At 41.9% G+C, this 15,578-nt stretch overlaps 1 protein-coding gene across 2 annotated transcripts; it reads left to right on the top strand.

Moving 5' to 3' along the window:
• The first annotated feature begins 1,102 nt into the window (after positions 1-1,102).
• Positions 1,103-12,737, top strand: LOC117725481 (intraflagellar transport protein 43 homolog A). Of its 2 annotated transcripts, XM_034525676.1 has the most exons (10): positions 1,103-1,217; positions 1,589-1,690; positions 1,807-1,818; positions 4,147-4,217; positions 6,508-6,543; positions 7,297-7,343; positions 11,099-11,171; positions 11,890-11,965; positions 12,099-12,161; positions 12,412-12,737. In XM_034525676.1, the coding sequence occupies exons 1-10, from the start codon at positions 1,173-1,175 to the stop codon at positions 12,520-12,522; spliced, it is 636 nt and encodes a 211-aa protein (XP_034381567.1). In that variant the 5' UTR covers positions 1,103-1,172; the 3' UTR covers positions 12,523-12,737. The 2 variants fall into 2 exon arrangements, with proteins under 2 accessions (XP_034381567.1, XP_034381568.1); XM_034525677.1 differs by lacking the exon at positions 1,807-1,818.
• The last annotated feature ends 2,841 nt before the right edge of the window (positions 12,738-15,578 follow it).

The raw sequence follows: 15,578 nt of genomic DNA, 5'->3' as shown, positions 1-15,578 counted from the left end.
TGAAGCTATATTGTGGGTATTGAGACTTCTTATGTGCGGTCTTTGATGATGACTTTGCAGGCCTGAATTAGATGAGATAATGTGACGGGGCTCTACTTAATTGCGGTTGAGGATGAAACAATGGCAAAGGGCGTGGGAGTTGTGGGAAGGATGATGTTTGTTTGATAAAAGACAAACTACTCTGATTGTTTAGATGACATAATGTTTCCTCTATTCCTCCCTCATGTTTTACTGACCCAACCCAACACTGAGTTAATGATTGGTCACTTAGCATGCTTTTGGGTGCAAGGCATGCACTTTCACATTTTAGGAAATGGGTCACAAGTCTTAAATCAAATGTTAATGTAGAGGGTCATCTTTGGGTTCAGACATTCCTGTCTTTACTTTACTTTTTCAAAAGTACTTGATTTACGGTGCACTGAGCATTACATGTTGGCGACACAATGGGCCACTAAAGCCCAATGATCCTCCAGAAACAATTATGTCATTGCTCACGAGAAGCCCCTTACAACCCTGTGCCAGGAAAGACTGATACAATATACAAACACACACACACACACACACACACACACACACACACACACACACACACACATATATATATATGTATATATATATATATATATATATATATATATATAAATATATATAAACATATGTATAAATATATATATAATAATTTATTTGTTTATTCCGTCTGTAATCAAACCAAGACACGACGCCCCCAAGCGGCTATGGGGCGAGTTTATTTAGCAAACCAAAGGACAGATCCTGGGTGAGAACTCACTGAGAGGTCAGTAATAAAGACTTTCTGATATAGTCACGCAGCTATCGCAAATTAATTTGATGTGCGCTAAAAAAAAAGGTCCATACAACAAGAGGCTAACAAACTCGAGTTTTTAAATACACACAAGGTCCAGAAAACATATTTTTGTATATATATATATATATATATATATATATAAACAAAAATATGTATATATATAAATACATATATAAATATATATATATAGTACTGGCAACTTATTTGTTTATTCTTTACCGCATTCAACTAGGACGCAAACTTTCCTCTCCTTCTGATTGGCGTTACCATGGAGAGCGTTGCCATGTGACGCTTTTTGATAACCCGGAAGACGCAGCGGCCCTGCTCGACACGAGCGGAGAGGAGAGACATGGAGGACAACTTTCCGCTCGGAGAGGTTGGCTCGGTAAAAAATGTAAGTGACTCGTCGGAACTGCAGGGAATGCAGTTAAGTTAAGAGAGTGTGTGCTGTAAACAGAGTTGAGAGCATAACGTAACTGTGCAGCGAGGCTAATGGTAGCTCACGTTACTTTAGCTACTAACGTCAGTATTAGTTAGGTATAAATGAGAGCTATGTGACAAATATGTTACCAGCAAATATACATTATCCTGTCATTTACTGTTGTTGAGCAACGGCAGCAGGAAGGTTTGTCTGTGAGTGTAACGTTATTGTTAGGTTAGCTAGCGTCAACTGAGTGGTTAGCGCCGCATGAGCTGCATGCGCACGCAGCTCATGAACAGCCTTTAACCAATTTCTAATTGCTAAAAATTATGCACATTTCCCAGGTTGCAAAGTCTGGACGGAGAGCTCGCCTTGCAGCAGACCAATCATCGTTTGAAGATTCTCGTCATGTTAGGAAGTCCTCCACATCTGCTTCTATGGGAGAAGTATGTAAACATGTGATATTAGATAGTGAGAGCTAATTGCCTGTAATGTAATACTTTCACCTCGCATTAATCTTCATCAATATTGATTTTGATTTTGTCTCATACATGAATCACAGGAGAACGACAAGGTAGGGAGCATGAAATAAAGTGGTCACTTTGCATGGCTTCTGCTGCTTATGCTCCAGACATCAACTTTATATAATTTGCAATAGTCTTCACAGACACTGGTCCTTTAACATAACATGTTGACATCCACCATCTCTTACAGTACAGCACCAGCTTGACACACATGGTATTAAGTTTGAATGGAGTCCTCATTTATTTGTGTTGCCTTTTTCCTACTTCCTATATTCATAGAACAATAAATTCATAGCATATACAGTCACTGTTCCAAAACTGTAGCTGCTCTTCATTTAGTGTCCTGTTTGTATTGGTTCTGATGTGCTTGCATGAGATGATGTGTGTTTAAGCTCTACACCACTTTTAAACTTTAGAGCACAACACTTTGTAATTGTTCTCTAATTGAAAAACAAGCAGATTACATCACTAAAATCCACATGACTACCACATTTTCATGTATCCTCTTTTTATACTGCCTACGAGTCTAAGTGGAAATGTTGTCGTAAAGTTCTCTCAGTGATGTCTGCCTCTTAAAACATGTTGGAACTAATGTCGCTAGATTTAGACTAAATATAGGGCAATTATTAGTGAGATAAATCAAATCAGAAGTGACAGTTGAAATCTTGGAAACAATTTCACTCCACTATTATTGGCATTCATGGAATCGGTCACTTCTCTTGGATTGGTAGACAATAAACCAGCCAACATTCCCAAAGCAAAACATTCCAGCAATGCTTTCGCTTTAAACTAATTTTCCCAAATTAGAAAAATGTTCCTAATGTATGAACCAGTATTCTCGCGCCCTTTCTGACCTGCTGTGCACATGCAATACATTTTTCCACAGTGTCGTGTGACTGGGTGGATTATTTACAGTCTTTGTTTATCAACCCTGGGCTTTTCTGCCTAAAATACCCAACTGATTTGTCACATTCCTGACATCCTTTTAAACAAAGACTCATTTGCTTTTATGGGCTCATAGGGTTTGACCACCGCAAGTGCCTTGCCCTAGAGACCATCAAAGAATCCTAAATTAGAAACTTTGAGAGCAAAGCTAATTTCCGGAACAGCAATAACTATTTTACTACAACTGTATGGTTCATATTTGGTCATGAAGAATTTGAGGCACATATTTGTTTTGTTTCTCATGACACTTATGGTCCTCTCTATTTTTTTTGTAGAGGGAAATATAACTGTCACAGGATGTTTTTAGTACACCCAGAGACACTTGACCCTATTATCTTGTTTTTCATGAAAATTGTTAATTTTAAGAAATACCAAACATTGAACATATGAGGGATTTCACATCACTTGAAGCAATTTTTTTCAAAGTTGCTTAAAATGTCTCAATTGTCATTATTATAATCCCCTTTGTTCTTAATAAAGAGACGGTTACTAATTACACAAAGTTGAGGGAGCTTGTTCAGCCTCAGCTCTCTCGATTAATGGTAATATACAGCAGAGGAGAGTAGCTCCCCCTCCCTCTACCCTGCTTAATGGTGACATTCAGATTTATAAATGGCTTTGGTGAAGGAACAAGCCATGAAGGATTATTTCCTCTTTCATCATAAACGAAAGAAATTCTTCACGAGCACTTTGTCCTCTGCAGACCCAATTTAGTACGGTTGTTGTGCCTTTTTTCCTAATTTGTCTACTGCCCACCTTCTTGTGCTCTGAGGAATTCATTCATTCAAGTGCTGGTCTCAGGGTCCCGGTCTCAGGATCGAGATGCATACTCCGTTTACTATTCTCAGAATCAAAGAATGAGAGGGAGAGGGTCATTTTTTTCTCCTGTTGGATCTATTTTAGGGTCAGACTTACAGGCCCTGGCAGTTCCCACACTCTGCTCCATATGTGCTGTAAATGGACGCTATTAAAAACTATAATAATAAACAAAACAATGTAGTGCCGGCCATGTGTTTACTGTACAGGAGCTTTTGGTTTGGGAGCTTGCAACTATAGGTGAACCTCAGTTTAAATGATCCCTATACCTTTAGTGGGACAATTAAACTTGCATTTTATTGTCTTTTACATCTATGCTAAAGTTAAATGTTTAGCTTTGTCTGTTGTTGTAGATGAGAGGGGCGGGGCACCTAATTGCACATTTCCACTTTAATAAACAAATTGTACTTGCATAATATGAACTATTCACACAATATGTGACGCATACGCCCTATAATTATGACAACACTTAAAGCTGAAACTTACACAAGGATGATATTTGTATGGTCTGTCTTCCAAGAATGACACCTAACAGCAGTTAGAATGCTGACATATGATTTATTTATCCTCTATGTGAGTGAGTAAACATTTAATGAAGCTCTTTGCTATTTTTTCAGGGTCCTCCTCCGAAACCGGCCCGGCGGCAGGGTGGCTGGGCAGAAGAAAGCTCTGGGTCTGGTTCTGCCAAGTGAGTATCTTCAACTTTTCTTCCTCCTGCGGCGAGACGGCGAGCTGTGTTCTTGGGATATGTGTTATTAATGAACTCTCATGCTGTTGAATGAGCTTATTTATCAGTGCATATTTGGCACTCGGGCTGTGAATCAACAAGGTTAGGGGCAGCCTGTCTGAGCAGGCAACTCTCCATTCGTCTTCATCTGTGAGCAAGGCGGTAATTGACATGGTTAATGCATCAGCCACAGGAGGGCACTGTTAGTCAGCTAGCCACTTCATCACAGGGGTTCAAGACACTTAATCAACCCTTACCACTGCAGTCTGCTCTTTACAAAGGGAGCACAACATTGAGCATTTGTGGAATATTTAGAACAGATGGAAGGTGTTTGCCAAAAGCACTGTCTACGACTAACAAATCCAAATCTAAATACTGTTCATGACTTAATCAACATAAAGACGTTTTATTGTAGTGTGTAACTACCTCTCTTGTTTTATTTTCCACCTGCCACTGTGCAGCTTTATTCTATGTCAGTGGAGGTGAAAGCATAGGAGATGCATTGAAGTGAACAGGCGGAGTCAATTGTGCTTATTTGCGTAGTTTACTGCACCGTTAGTGCAAGCAGAGAAAACTCAGTAGATATTTCTTTTCTCACAGAAGGTCAGCGTGTCGCTTCTCTGCTTTTACGTAACCCAGCTTGATTCCCAGTCTCGAAGCGATTGAAATACAGGAGGTGTAAAAGAGGTTTGCGTGCGCATTGATCCTCTCTGAAACAAAGTAAGTAATGGTCCCCCCTGGAACCGGCAAGGACTTTTCCCTTCAATGTCACCCCTCATGCTCAATCACCGCCGCCCTCCTCCCACTAATCCCAGCGCAGAAATCCCGGGATTTGTCGATCTATCACTTCTAATTGACACTAAATGATCTGTCAGTTTATTGATGAACCTTTGAAACCAGGTTGTCACAATATATTTTATCCCTAACAACTTTTTCCAGACAGTTTTACCATGTCTATCGCTTTGCCTTACATGAGTCTTAATCAAGGGGCCTGTAATGTGTCTTAAGTGTCGGCACCCCCGCCCCCCCAGACAGGACACAGTCCAAGGGCAGGCAGGTAGGCTCCTTCAGCTCCTCTCTGCCCTGTCTGGTTGGGCTCTAGTACCTTCAAGGCTGTTGGTTTACACTCAGACAGCATTTTCTAAAGCTGAGAATTGGTTCACTAATTGTGTTTTATTCAATCTATTGAAAGCCATTCTTTCCTTTTAATTTGCGTCTCCCCTTGAAAAAAATAATGATTAATTAGTGATGTGTGCAAGTTTTTTTCCGATACACATAACAAATGCATCCTAATTTGAATGTCCGTATAGATAGATGACAGTTGATGTGTGATGTAAAATGGTATTCACATTTCCCCGTCGACTCAAGGGGACACTATACTCAAAAGTGCGGCATCTGGGTTTTTCAATGCAAGTGTTATTTTTTTGAGTTGATGAGTTTGTTTGCCTGAATTGAAATGCTGTCTGCTCTGATTGTCAATTTAGTTTTATTTATATAAGCCAAAGTCCCAAATCAAATTAGCCTTATAGGCTTTCCAGTCTGTAAAGCAAACTCCCCGCAGAAAAACCCTTTAATAGAAGAGAAGAACGTTACATGAAAGGATGAAAATGACAGCAAGGAAAAGGCTGTTGCTATGCTGGATGTATTATTCAATACCAGTAGGGGGCACTACTCAACCAGGAGAACTAGTAAAAGCATTTTGCGTCAGGAAAAAAGATTAAAACCTCTTATACACATGTTTAGGCTACTAATAAAAATACACCAAAACTTCTGCACTGATTCTTTTCTTACGTTAAATGAAGATTGATAAGGTGAAATAATTCTTAGGTAATAATAAAGTTGTTTTTCTTTGATGTCTGGTGTGATTGCTACCTTTCTTAAAAGAGATTGTGAATGCTAAAAATACTATGTTGAGGCAGAGAAGTGTCAAAACACAGTATTTTGGTTTCTGGCATGCTTTGTTCAAGCTGAGCTGTGTAAATGGAGAGAAGTCTGAAATAGCAGCATGATGCAGCTGCACACACCGAGAGGAGAAGACACAACTATTGTAGACCCCACTGTGTCTGGTATAGCAGAATTACTATCATTAGATGCAGATAGAGCGGATGTATCCATAAAAAAAAGAATATATATATATAAACTGTATATAGACATCTTTGAGTTTTGGGCTTACCATTAATTTGAATGAAGGAAGAATATAATCCGACAAGTGTGTTATTTAATGCTTTAAAATGTTTCTGCTGTTATGCAGATCTTCAAGAAGACCTGCAGCGGAAGACCTGGAAGAGTAAGTTTACTCTGCCACCACATCCAGATTCCATTGTACTCCTGTGGTTGTTGATGGAATTCAATGCTAGTTACATTTGTGTGTATATGGATAAATAAATGTCTGTTCCCTTTGCAGTAATGTGGAAATAGCGCTGTATTTTCAGATTGTCCTTGGTTGCAACTAATCCTTCCCTTCCAAGAACAATCACTTAACATGATTAAAAAACAGTGTGACTGAGTTGTCATCACTTTTGTTGCTGTTAGGAGCCAAGTTTTCCTGTTATTCTATTTTTTACCCTCATCCTGTGACTAGAATAGACATCATGAGGAGAGGCAGGTAGAGGACGAAGTTGTCGATGTTTTACTCGGAGCAGTTGGAACCCAGTGCCTGAATGGGAGACAGAGGCTTTGTGTGTAAAGTTATTAGAAAGATCCCTTGTGTTGAGCTACCGTCAGAACTGCCCTGTCTCAGTAATACTTATTCAGCTCCAGCTGTTTTTTAGTTTCAAATCCTAGAGGTGATCTTGTTTAAGGCTGGCGGGGCTGGTCACCCAGACAGCACGGCAACATCTCACAGCACCTTCAGTAGTCCATTCAGAAGTCCAGTCAGACTGTAGCAGACCGAGCGTGGGAGAAAGACAAAAAAACAAGCGCATCATCAAAGAAGAGTAACCCAGGAGCCAACTCACTCACTCCCTGTGATGACCTCACCGTTGGGCTGCATTTTGAAACCATGAAATATTTCGTACTCTCACACTCCCTGTTTCTACAGCCGCCGCCTGCGACCACAAACTCCCCAGGGATCAGATGATGAAGGAGGTAAGAACACCCTCACTATCCCCCACTCTGTGTCTCTCCTCACGGGCAAAGAGGAGCCCTCCAGTGCCTCCCCGGCACATTCATCCTCTGGAAGTAGAGCAGATAAGCAGGCAGTCAGATCATCGCTTTTCACTGATGCTCACAGCATATTTGTCCTCGAATCCAGCATGGATTCATATGTTTAAACGCTGCCTCTGTGTTCATCCTTTTGACCAGTGTGTGACACTGTATGAGCAGTGAATATGCTCATTAAATACAGTTAGATCTATAGGTGAAGGAGAATATTGTGGCAGGATTTAAGTGTTCCCCTCAACACCTAGAGCGACTCAGTTAGCCACAAACACACACATGCACACAAAGTGTCAGGTTGAATACAGATCTAGCAGTAACTGAGTCACCTGAGGGCCCAACTCTGTGTACCACAAACAATGTCAGAACTGAGGGGGAAATTTCAGCTAAACTCGCCTAGAATAATTGTTGTATTTTGTGGTACAAGGCAGCTGGGGAAATGGGATCAAATTGCCTACCCAAAGATAGGTTAGCAGCATGAACTGCTTAGTTGACTTGGCTGAAGGACTTACACACATCAGTATTATTGGTAGTTTTGAGTAATGCCATTCATGAACAAAATAAATACTATATTGTTCAAACCCTATAAATCTATTCAATTACCGATCATAATGCTGCCATTCATCATGTTTCTAAATTCAAAGTATTGCAATACACAATAATAATAATTAGAATTCAAATGTCCTTTTTGTGTTTTATTAAAAATATGTATCTTTTTATTATTTTCTCATGAGAACTGTGAACTAGGATAAAGAGTTGGTAACATTATTAAAATATTGTGATGTAGCAAACTAATTAATTATTTAATTATCGATCAGCTCTAAAGTAAACGTTGCATTGTTCCCTACAATGTAACGTTTCATAGCTGCCTTATTTATTTCATAGGGTCTTTTGTCAAAAATGGGAAAATTACCATTTAATTGTATTATTAAACTCTCAAATTAAATTTAAATGTATTTATAAATAACAATGAATCACACACATTCACTGCAGGTTCTTAGGTACTGTAGTCAATTAATAGTACTGTACATATCTATTACATTACACACACACTTGTCTGTCACTGTCGCGTATGCGCTGACTCAAACGGCCCATTAATTGAAGAGTCCAGAGGTTTGGTTCTCTTGCAGTTAAGGCCGCCGGAAAGATTATTACTCTGTGGAGGGAGACCTCTTAATACAGAGCCGGAGGCAGGGGCATTGGAAATTACAGTGCTGAGGGTTAGTGAGATAGCCCCTGCGATCTTGATTATGTCCCCTACCCTTATCCCTTATGTCCACTGGCTACAAGCACAGAGAGAGAAAGAGAGAGAGAGAGAAGGCTCGCCCAGTCCCCTGCTCCCATCTTCCCATCAGCTGCCCCCACAGCCTCCTGCTGGTCACTTAAAACAGCACCAGTATCGCAAAAACACTCATCTGTTTCATCTCTCGCTGTCTTACTCTTAGCCGCTGATGTGTTGAATATTGTCCTATAAGCCTTTCAAATGGATCCTGTACCTAGGTAATCATTTGACTGGACCCCCGCGCAGATTACCTGTTCTCCAAAGTCACTGACTGGCGTGTGCCTGCCGGAAGTATGTACATTCACAGCAAATTATCCCCTTTTGATATTTACATGCCTCAGCGAGAAAGCTGGACGCAGACCATAATAAGGATACGCGTGGTCTGCTCGCTGCCACACAGAAGCCACCTTGACACATGTCCAGCCGAGGGAAGGAAGTGAGTGTAAGTAATGTGCCGTGCTGAGGAGAGACAGCTCCTTCTGATGGAGCTGCCCTTTGCGTCAGGAGAAAACACTGGCTTGTTTGCGGCTGCTTTGATGCCCCGCTTGACCTCCAGTAATGGGTTGAATTTGAAGCTCATTTAAAAATGTTGTTTCTTCTTTCACTTAATAATAGATTTTGCATATAGACAACATACGCCTGTGTGCTTCACATTGAACTCTCGTGGAGTGTGGTAATAGTGCATTACTGGCTGAAATGAAAAGGCGTGGGTGTGGATGGGTAGACAACCCAGGAAGCTGTTTGCAAAGAGCCGGACGGCAAGGCTTTTTGATGTCATTGCACTAAGACCATTAAATTTGATTGGGGGTCCAGGGGGGACGGATTCTGCTGAACGCTGTGCTTTGTAAATGAGAGGACAAAGTGTCACCGGGGCCTCATGAATATGAAATACCCGCGCCCGCATTTATTTGGATATCAGAAACACAGATGAATCTTGTCAGCGGCTAAACGAGCTTGGCATTTTTAATTTGGTTTAATTAAAAAAGAGAAATAAATAAGTTATCAACAGAGGGTGAGCTTTTTTTATCTATTGAAATTTGATATGTTAGGTTTTGTAGAATAAAAAACAACAACTTCTCTTCATCTCAACAGTCCATAACTTTTATGGACAACTGAAATGTCGTTTTCTATCAAAGATCAATGTTTCTTCAACTCCAGTTTATTTTCAGGAGTTATTTTGAAGGAATGACAGATACCAAGATATTTCCTCACATCAGATGCACACTTCCATCTCCTCACCTCTATTTAGCTCCTCTATTGACTTTCCCCTCAGGGCGCGTACTGTGGTTAGAGATTACTGACAACCCTCTTCGTGCAGTCCAGCTCTCTCTTTTTTTCTCAGCATCTGTCTGTTCCTCTCTCTCTTTCTTCCAGTCTCTATCTGTGTTTCCCTCTCTCTGTCAACACTCAGCTGTCGAGCTAATAAGGATGTGCAGCCCCCAAAATATTGTTCAGGAAATTACATCCAACGTTTTCATTAAGAGCAGATGGAGAGCCAGTAACGTTGTACTATTCAAAAAATCTATACTGCTATGATTGACAGTTTTTCCTCATTGATTGTTGTGTACATTCTTCTGTAGCTATATACATCATATGATAAATATCATCACACAATAATGGACTTAATGGAATAATTAGTCTTTAAACACATTTCAATCAATCTTTTTTATGAATTATTGATCATTTAGCTTAATTGCATCCAATCTGTCTATATCCTTAATTATGCTTAATTTTTAAATTCCCTGCTCCAACAAACGTCAGTCTGAAAAATGCTGTGAAAGTTTACCCTGTCCTTCTTGGGAGCAGAGCCATCCTCTGTCCTGTTGCGTTTTGCCAATTAAAGTGGGTTCCCACTGTTTGAGCAGCGGGTTGGCGGCTCCTGGCACCGCAGCTCCTGCCAGGCCGCACTGTGACTTCCGACCCCACACAGATGGGCCTGCAAGCAAATACTCTTGCACATGGCTGGATGCCGCCCCAGTCGGAGTGGCAGAGTGGACATTGAGGTCGACCTACCGGCCACTGCAGGTCCTCGGGGTGGTCGGCGCTGACAGGGCCCAAATGCTCAGGTAGCAGGGGGTGCTTTCTGGGGAGCCCCTGGCTAGCGCCCCTCTCACAGCACGAAGAGTTGCCGCCTCGCCTCCTGAATATTCATGGCCGCATGGCTATTGTGACAGGGCAGCTCTTATGAGAATGTAACTCGAGCGAGGGAGGGGAGGAAGTGCCACACAGACATGCTCACACATACCCATATTCAAACAAAGATGTTGCTGCCGGGGGATCTTCTGCATTTTTCATAAATGATTCCGTCCTTTGGCTGCCAATCAGATTGTCTAATATTTTGACACTTTTTAAAATGTTATAAGATGGTTTGTAAAATGTTGTGGTCTCTGTTTTTGGTTTTGAGATATTCCAGTGATTCCAGACCTTGAAGAAGTACAGGAAGAAGATCTAACGATGCAAGTTGCAGCTCCACCAAGGTAGTGACGCCTTAAACTTTTAAGAGTTCCTCCTTATCACACACACACACACACACAGAGCGTGTCCCCAGCTCCATATAAGACAGTTAACCTCTGTCCATGCACAGGACACTAGATCAGTAGCCTGCTCTGGTGACTTTGATGGTTACCTGTCCTCCACTCGTGCCATTGCAGAGTGTCTTACTTTATCGGGCAGAAATGGAGAAATAACAGTTGGGTGTGATTTATGCAACTCTGTTACCAGGGTCTCTACTAACCGGGGCCTTTGATTTACAGGGCAGTGAGAGACACGCCGACATGTGTCGAATATGTAGCAAGGCTATGACAGCGGTGGAGGTTATTAGGCTGGGGCTTGCTCTCTGTGCGAGATAATATCCACATTGAACTCATTGCAGGGGCAATGTAGCGTGTAATGTGCAGTAAGTAGGACTGGCATGCACTGCTAGGCCCCGGCCACTTTGAGAGCCCCCCCACTTAATTCCAACCCACAGATAAGCAGCTGGGTTTCAATTTGAAGCGTTTACCACTTGGCAACCATCTCCTGCTCTGTGTGGTCTTTGCTTGAAGTCTTGGTGCTCCATTGTGCACAAACTTCCAACATCTACAAAGCCACTTCTTAGACTCGGTTTGCATGTAGCGTGAAAGCACTTGAAATACAAGTCTGTTGTGTTTCTCCCGTGTATCGGAGACCTTCTCTGACTTTCTGTGATCCTGTTAGTGTCCAGGTGAACCGGGTGATGACCTACAGAGATCTGGACAATGATCTGAAGTATTACTCTGCGTTCCAGACCTTAGTAAGTCATGTACATTTATGTTTATATCTCTTTAATATTCTTGCCTCTCGTCAAGGCGGCCCATTTATTATTTCATAACTAAGAACAGCTCTGTTTGTGCAAGCTAAGTGAATTTGGCTTAATTTTTCTTCAGGATGGAGAGATTGACTTGAAGCTACTCACCAAGGTTTTAGCACCAGAACAGGAGGTGAAGGAGGTGAGTGAGATTTTAGTAAATATAGCTTGTGAGCGCCCTGCGAATGCCTGTCCAGCTGTTTCTGGAGCACCAGGGGAGGTTGCCACTGTGTCTCCCAGGTAATCAAGATTTATGATGTGTACATTAACACCCTCTGCTCACCTTACCCCATTCTCCTCTCTTTGCTCACCCTGTTCCCCGTGCTCTCTTTCTTGGTATGCCTCCCTCTGCCTCTCTAATTCTTCTTTTCTCCCCCTCTTGTGCTCTGCAGGATGATGTGAGCTGGGACTGGGATCATCTGTTTACAGAGGTGTCCTCAGAGCTGCTGATGGAATGGGATCAAGGAGAGATTGAGGAGCCGGCCGCATTGCCTGTAACATGAGGAGGAGCTTTGGACTGTGACTTTAAATGGCTCGAGGGAGAACTGGGTGAATGTCTATTACATAGAGGAGCCAGTGACTTTGGTTATAGCAACTTTAATTAGGGCCCTCGCACCGACTATATCAGGGAGGGACCTGTTGAAATTGTATCCAGAATGTATATTTTTGTGTAAATACAGTGTTTCTTGTATCTTTTAAATAAAGTTAATGTTGCAGTGAAGAATGGGGCTTTGTCTTCTTACCTGTCTTTTTTTTTGGGGGGGGGGGGTTGGAAATTCACCCTTATTTGTTTGTGAGTTTTTAACTTAAAGAGCCAAAAGGCAAACTTTGTGTGAAAAGCTTACAAATGCCCTTCCTGTACAGACAGCATTATCAACACCCTCATACAAGTCCAAGGTTGATAATCAGCTAAGCTGAAATCCAGTTGATTGTGTTCAAATTAACATTCCTCATTAAAGCCTACAACCTTATTGTTATTGACTGTGCCATTGACTTTATCTTCCAGGTCTTCGATAGGAGCAACCCTTCCTCACTATTATCTCAAATGCATTGAACAGAGTTCCTATTGACACCTGGGGGATTAGCATACATTATACCTTTTACTGGATGAAGAGGAATGGATGTAAGTCGGGAACAAGACAACAGCCGGTGTCAGCTGGGTGCTCTTCAAAGTGTTGGAACACAAATTCCTTACAACAATGTGATAATATGGAGCCCACAAAACAGGCCACAGGACAGAATACGTATGTTTTCAGCTGAGAATTGAAATCGACATTGGCTCTGACACATTTGCACTAAATTTGGTATGATTTCCGTTGTACAATGTGCCTTCAAACATGTGCTAATCGCAAGTATCAGCATTCAGTTAAGTCTTCGGTTCATGTGTGTGAATATAAACGCAGGCCTCCAAAGTCACGCCAAGTCTATTAGAGAAACAGCTATAACATTTACAGATTGTGATTAGGTTTATTTCTCAAGCCGGGAGCAGTCTCATGGCATTTGGAGATGCACAGCAAAATCCTCAAGGACACGTACTCTATGCATCTAACAGCTCAATCACTGCCCATCACAAATAGATCCAGATTTTTTCATTTGGTGGGCCTTGAATCAACTTCATCAAGTGTAATACCTCAGGATGAAGCTATCACACAGGTTAGTTGTGCTCAGAATACATGTGTGTGGCAGAATATTTGAACTATTTGAGCCCAGCGCCGTTGCTGAATGATTTTCTCTATCAGACAAACAAACGCACACTTTTTTTTACCGCCTCCACAATTGGCTTATTTAGCCAGACTTAATGAATTCTACCCATATGCCCTGAGCAGCTGCTATGTTGCCCCTTCCTCCCGCCCCCGCCGAGCTGCGAAGTGCCCATCCATGTAGAGACAACCTCTAGCTGTCTCTCTGGAGAAGGCTAAGCCTGCCACTCCTCCGCTGGCAGCCGGCCGGTGCTGTCTGAGGTGGACTGCGGACGGGCCGAGGACTCAGATTAGGGCCCTGCGATCACGGGTTGTGGCCGGCCTCAAATGATTGGCCCAAGCATCGGTGGATCAGAGAGGGGATTAGAGAAAGAGAGAGAGAGAGATCCAGAGACGCTGTTTGGCATATGCTTGCATCCAGCTTCTCAAAGTGACCTCTCTCTACACCCTCATTCTGCCGCTGTCTTCTCCTTTATTCTCTCCATGTCTATCAGTGCACACAGTATATATCCTGATGCTGCGGCGAGGCTCAGAATGACCTCTCACTGTCTGGGTGCAGTGAATTCAATCACGTCAAAACAGCTACAATATGTACATTATTTTTAAGACAGTTGTGTTCTGCGAGAGCTTTTTGGTTATGGGGCAGCTTTCAGATGAACATGGTGTCACTGAGAGGTGAGCTGAGTCTGAGGCCTGACTGGATGCTGTGTATATCAGATCAGATGATACAGGCCTCACATGGGTTTGGGGTGTAATTTGTTTTTCCGTGACATTTTTCTATTAAAATAATGGAGCCATTACCGGTGTAAAGATCCATGTTGCCCCAATGGATGCTTCTGTAATCCGATATTTCATTCCCAATGTTCCAATAATGACATAGTGTTTAAAAATCCTTTGATTTGATGGGATGCATGCAACACCATGGCAGACCAAATCTCAGAGTTTATGAAGGAAAATAAGTTTTCTTGTGTGAATCTACACTGTTTATTTTTAAAGCATGCAGTTTGTTCCTGAAGACCCACAATAAAACCTTGAGGCCAGTACGGACCAGCTGAGCACACGGAGTTCTCAGGCCGTTGAGTTTAAATGGGTCATTTATCTGTGTTTTTATTGGGTCCCTTGGTGGAAATTACTTTTCATTTTGTGGCAAAAAAAAATAAATGAAAGGAAGTAATACCATTTTAATAAAAAACGGACGAAGGCCCTGTTAATGTAATGTTTTTTCCTGCTCCTCATCGACAGGCTTGTCTTAATGTATTTTGATATTGGGCGCTAATTGGAAGGATAGAATAGAGATAATATGCTTCCAGCTCTACCTAATATGCTGTGGCGTTGACAGAAGTTTATACATCTTATCTGGTCTCAATATCGGCCTTCCATGGCCCAAAAGCAATATGCCGTGGTGTAATTAAAGAAAATGGGGAGATGTGAAGATAGCTGGGGCCCGATGCCGGGGCCCCGCAGACAGAGAGTGAGGGGTGAGGACAGACACGCTAAAGCTCAAGGAATATTAGGACCAGTTCATTCCACCAGGGGCCGCGTGCCTGTCACAGGTTCCCTGTCGCTGACCCAGCCAGCAGGTGCCATGAACTGGTCATGAGAGGATTATTATCAGTTAAAAAAGCCAAGAAGATAAAGACATCCCCCCCCTTTTAAGCCAGAGTCAGATCATGTTTTACACATTAATTCATATTATAGCTAGCTCAACTATTTCAACCATATTTAAATGGATCTTGTGCCCTTTGAAACGAGTCTCAAAAAGCAGCCGCAGTATTGATTTGCCACAAAGACTGTTATTTCAAGTTTAAAGGAGAAATCCTCGCAACACAACTAAGTCAGTCAGATCAATATCATTTTTT

This window comes from Cyclopterus lumpus, chromosome 22 (genome assembly GCF_009769545.1).
Source record: "Cyclopterus lumpus isolate fCycLum1 chromosome 22, fCycLum1.pri, whole genome shotgun sequence".
Lineage (NCBI taxonomy): Eukaryota > Metazoa > Chordata > Actinopteri > Perciformes > Cyclopteridae > Cyclopterus > Cyclopterus lumpus.
Note: the sequence above shows the minus strand (reverse complement) of the source record. Positions and strands in the feature narration are given on the sequence as shown.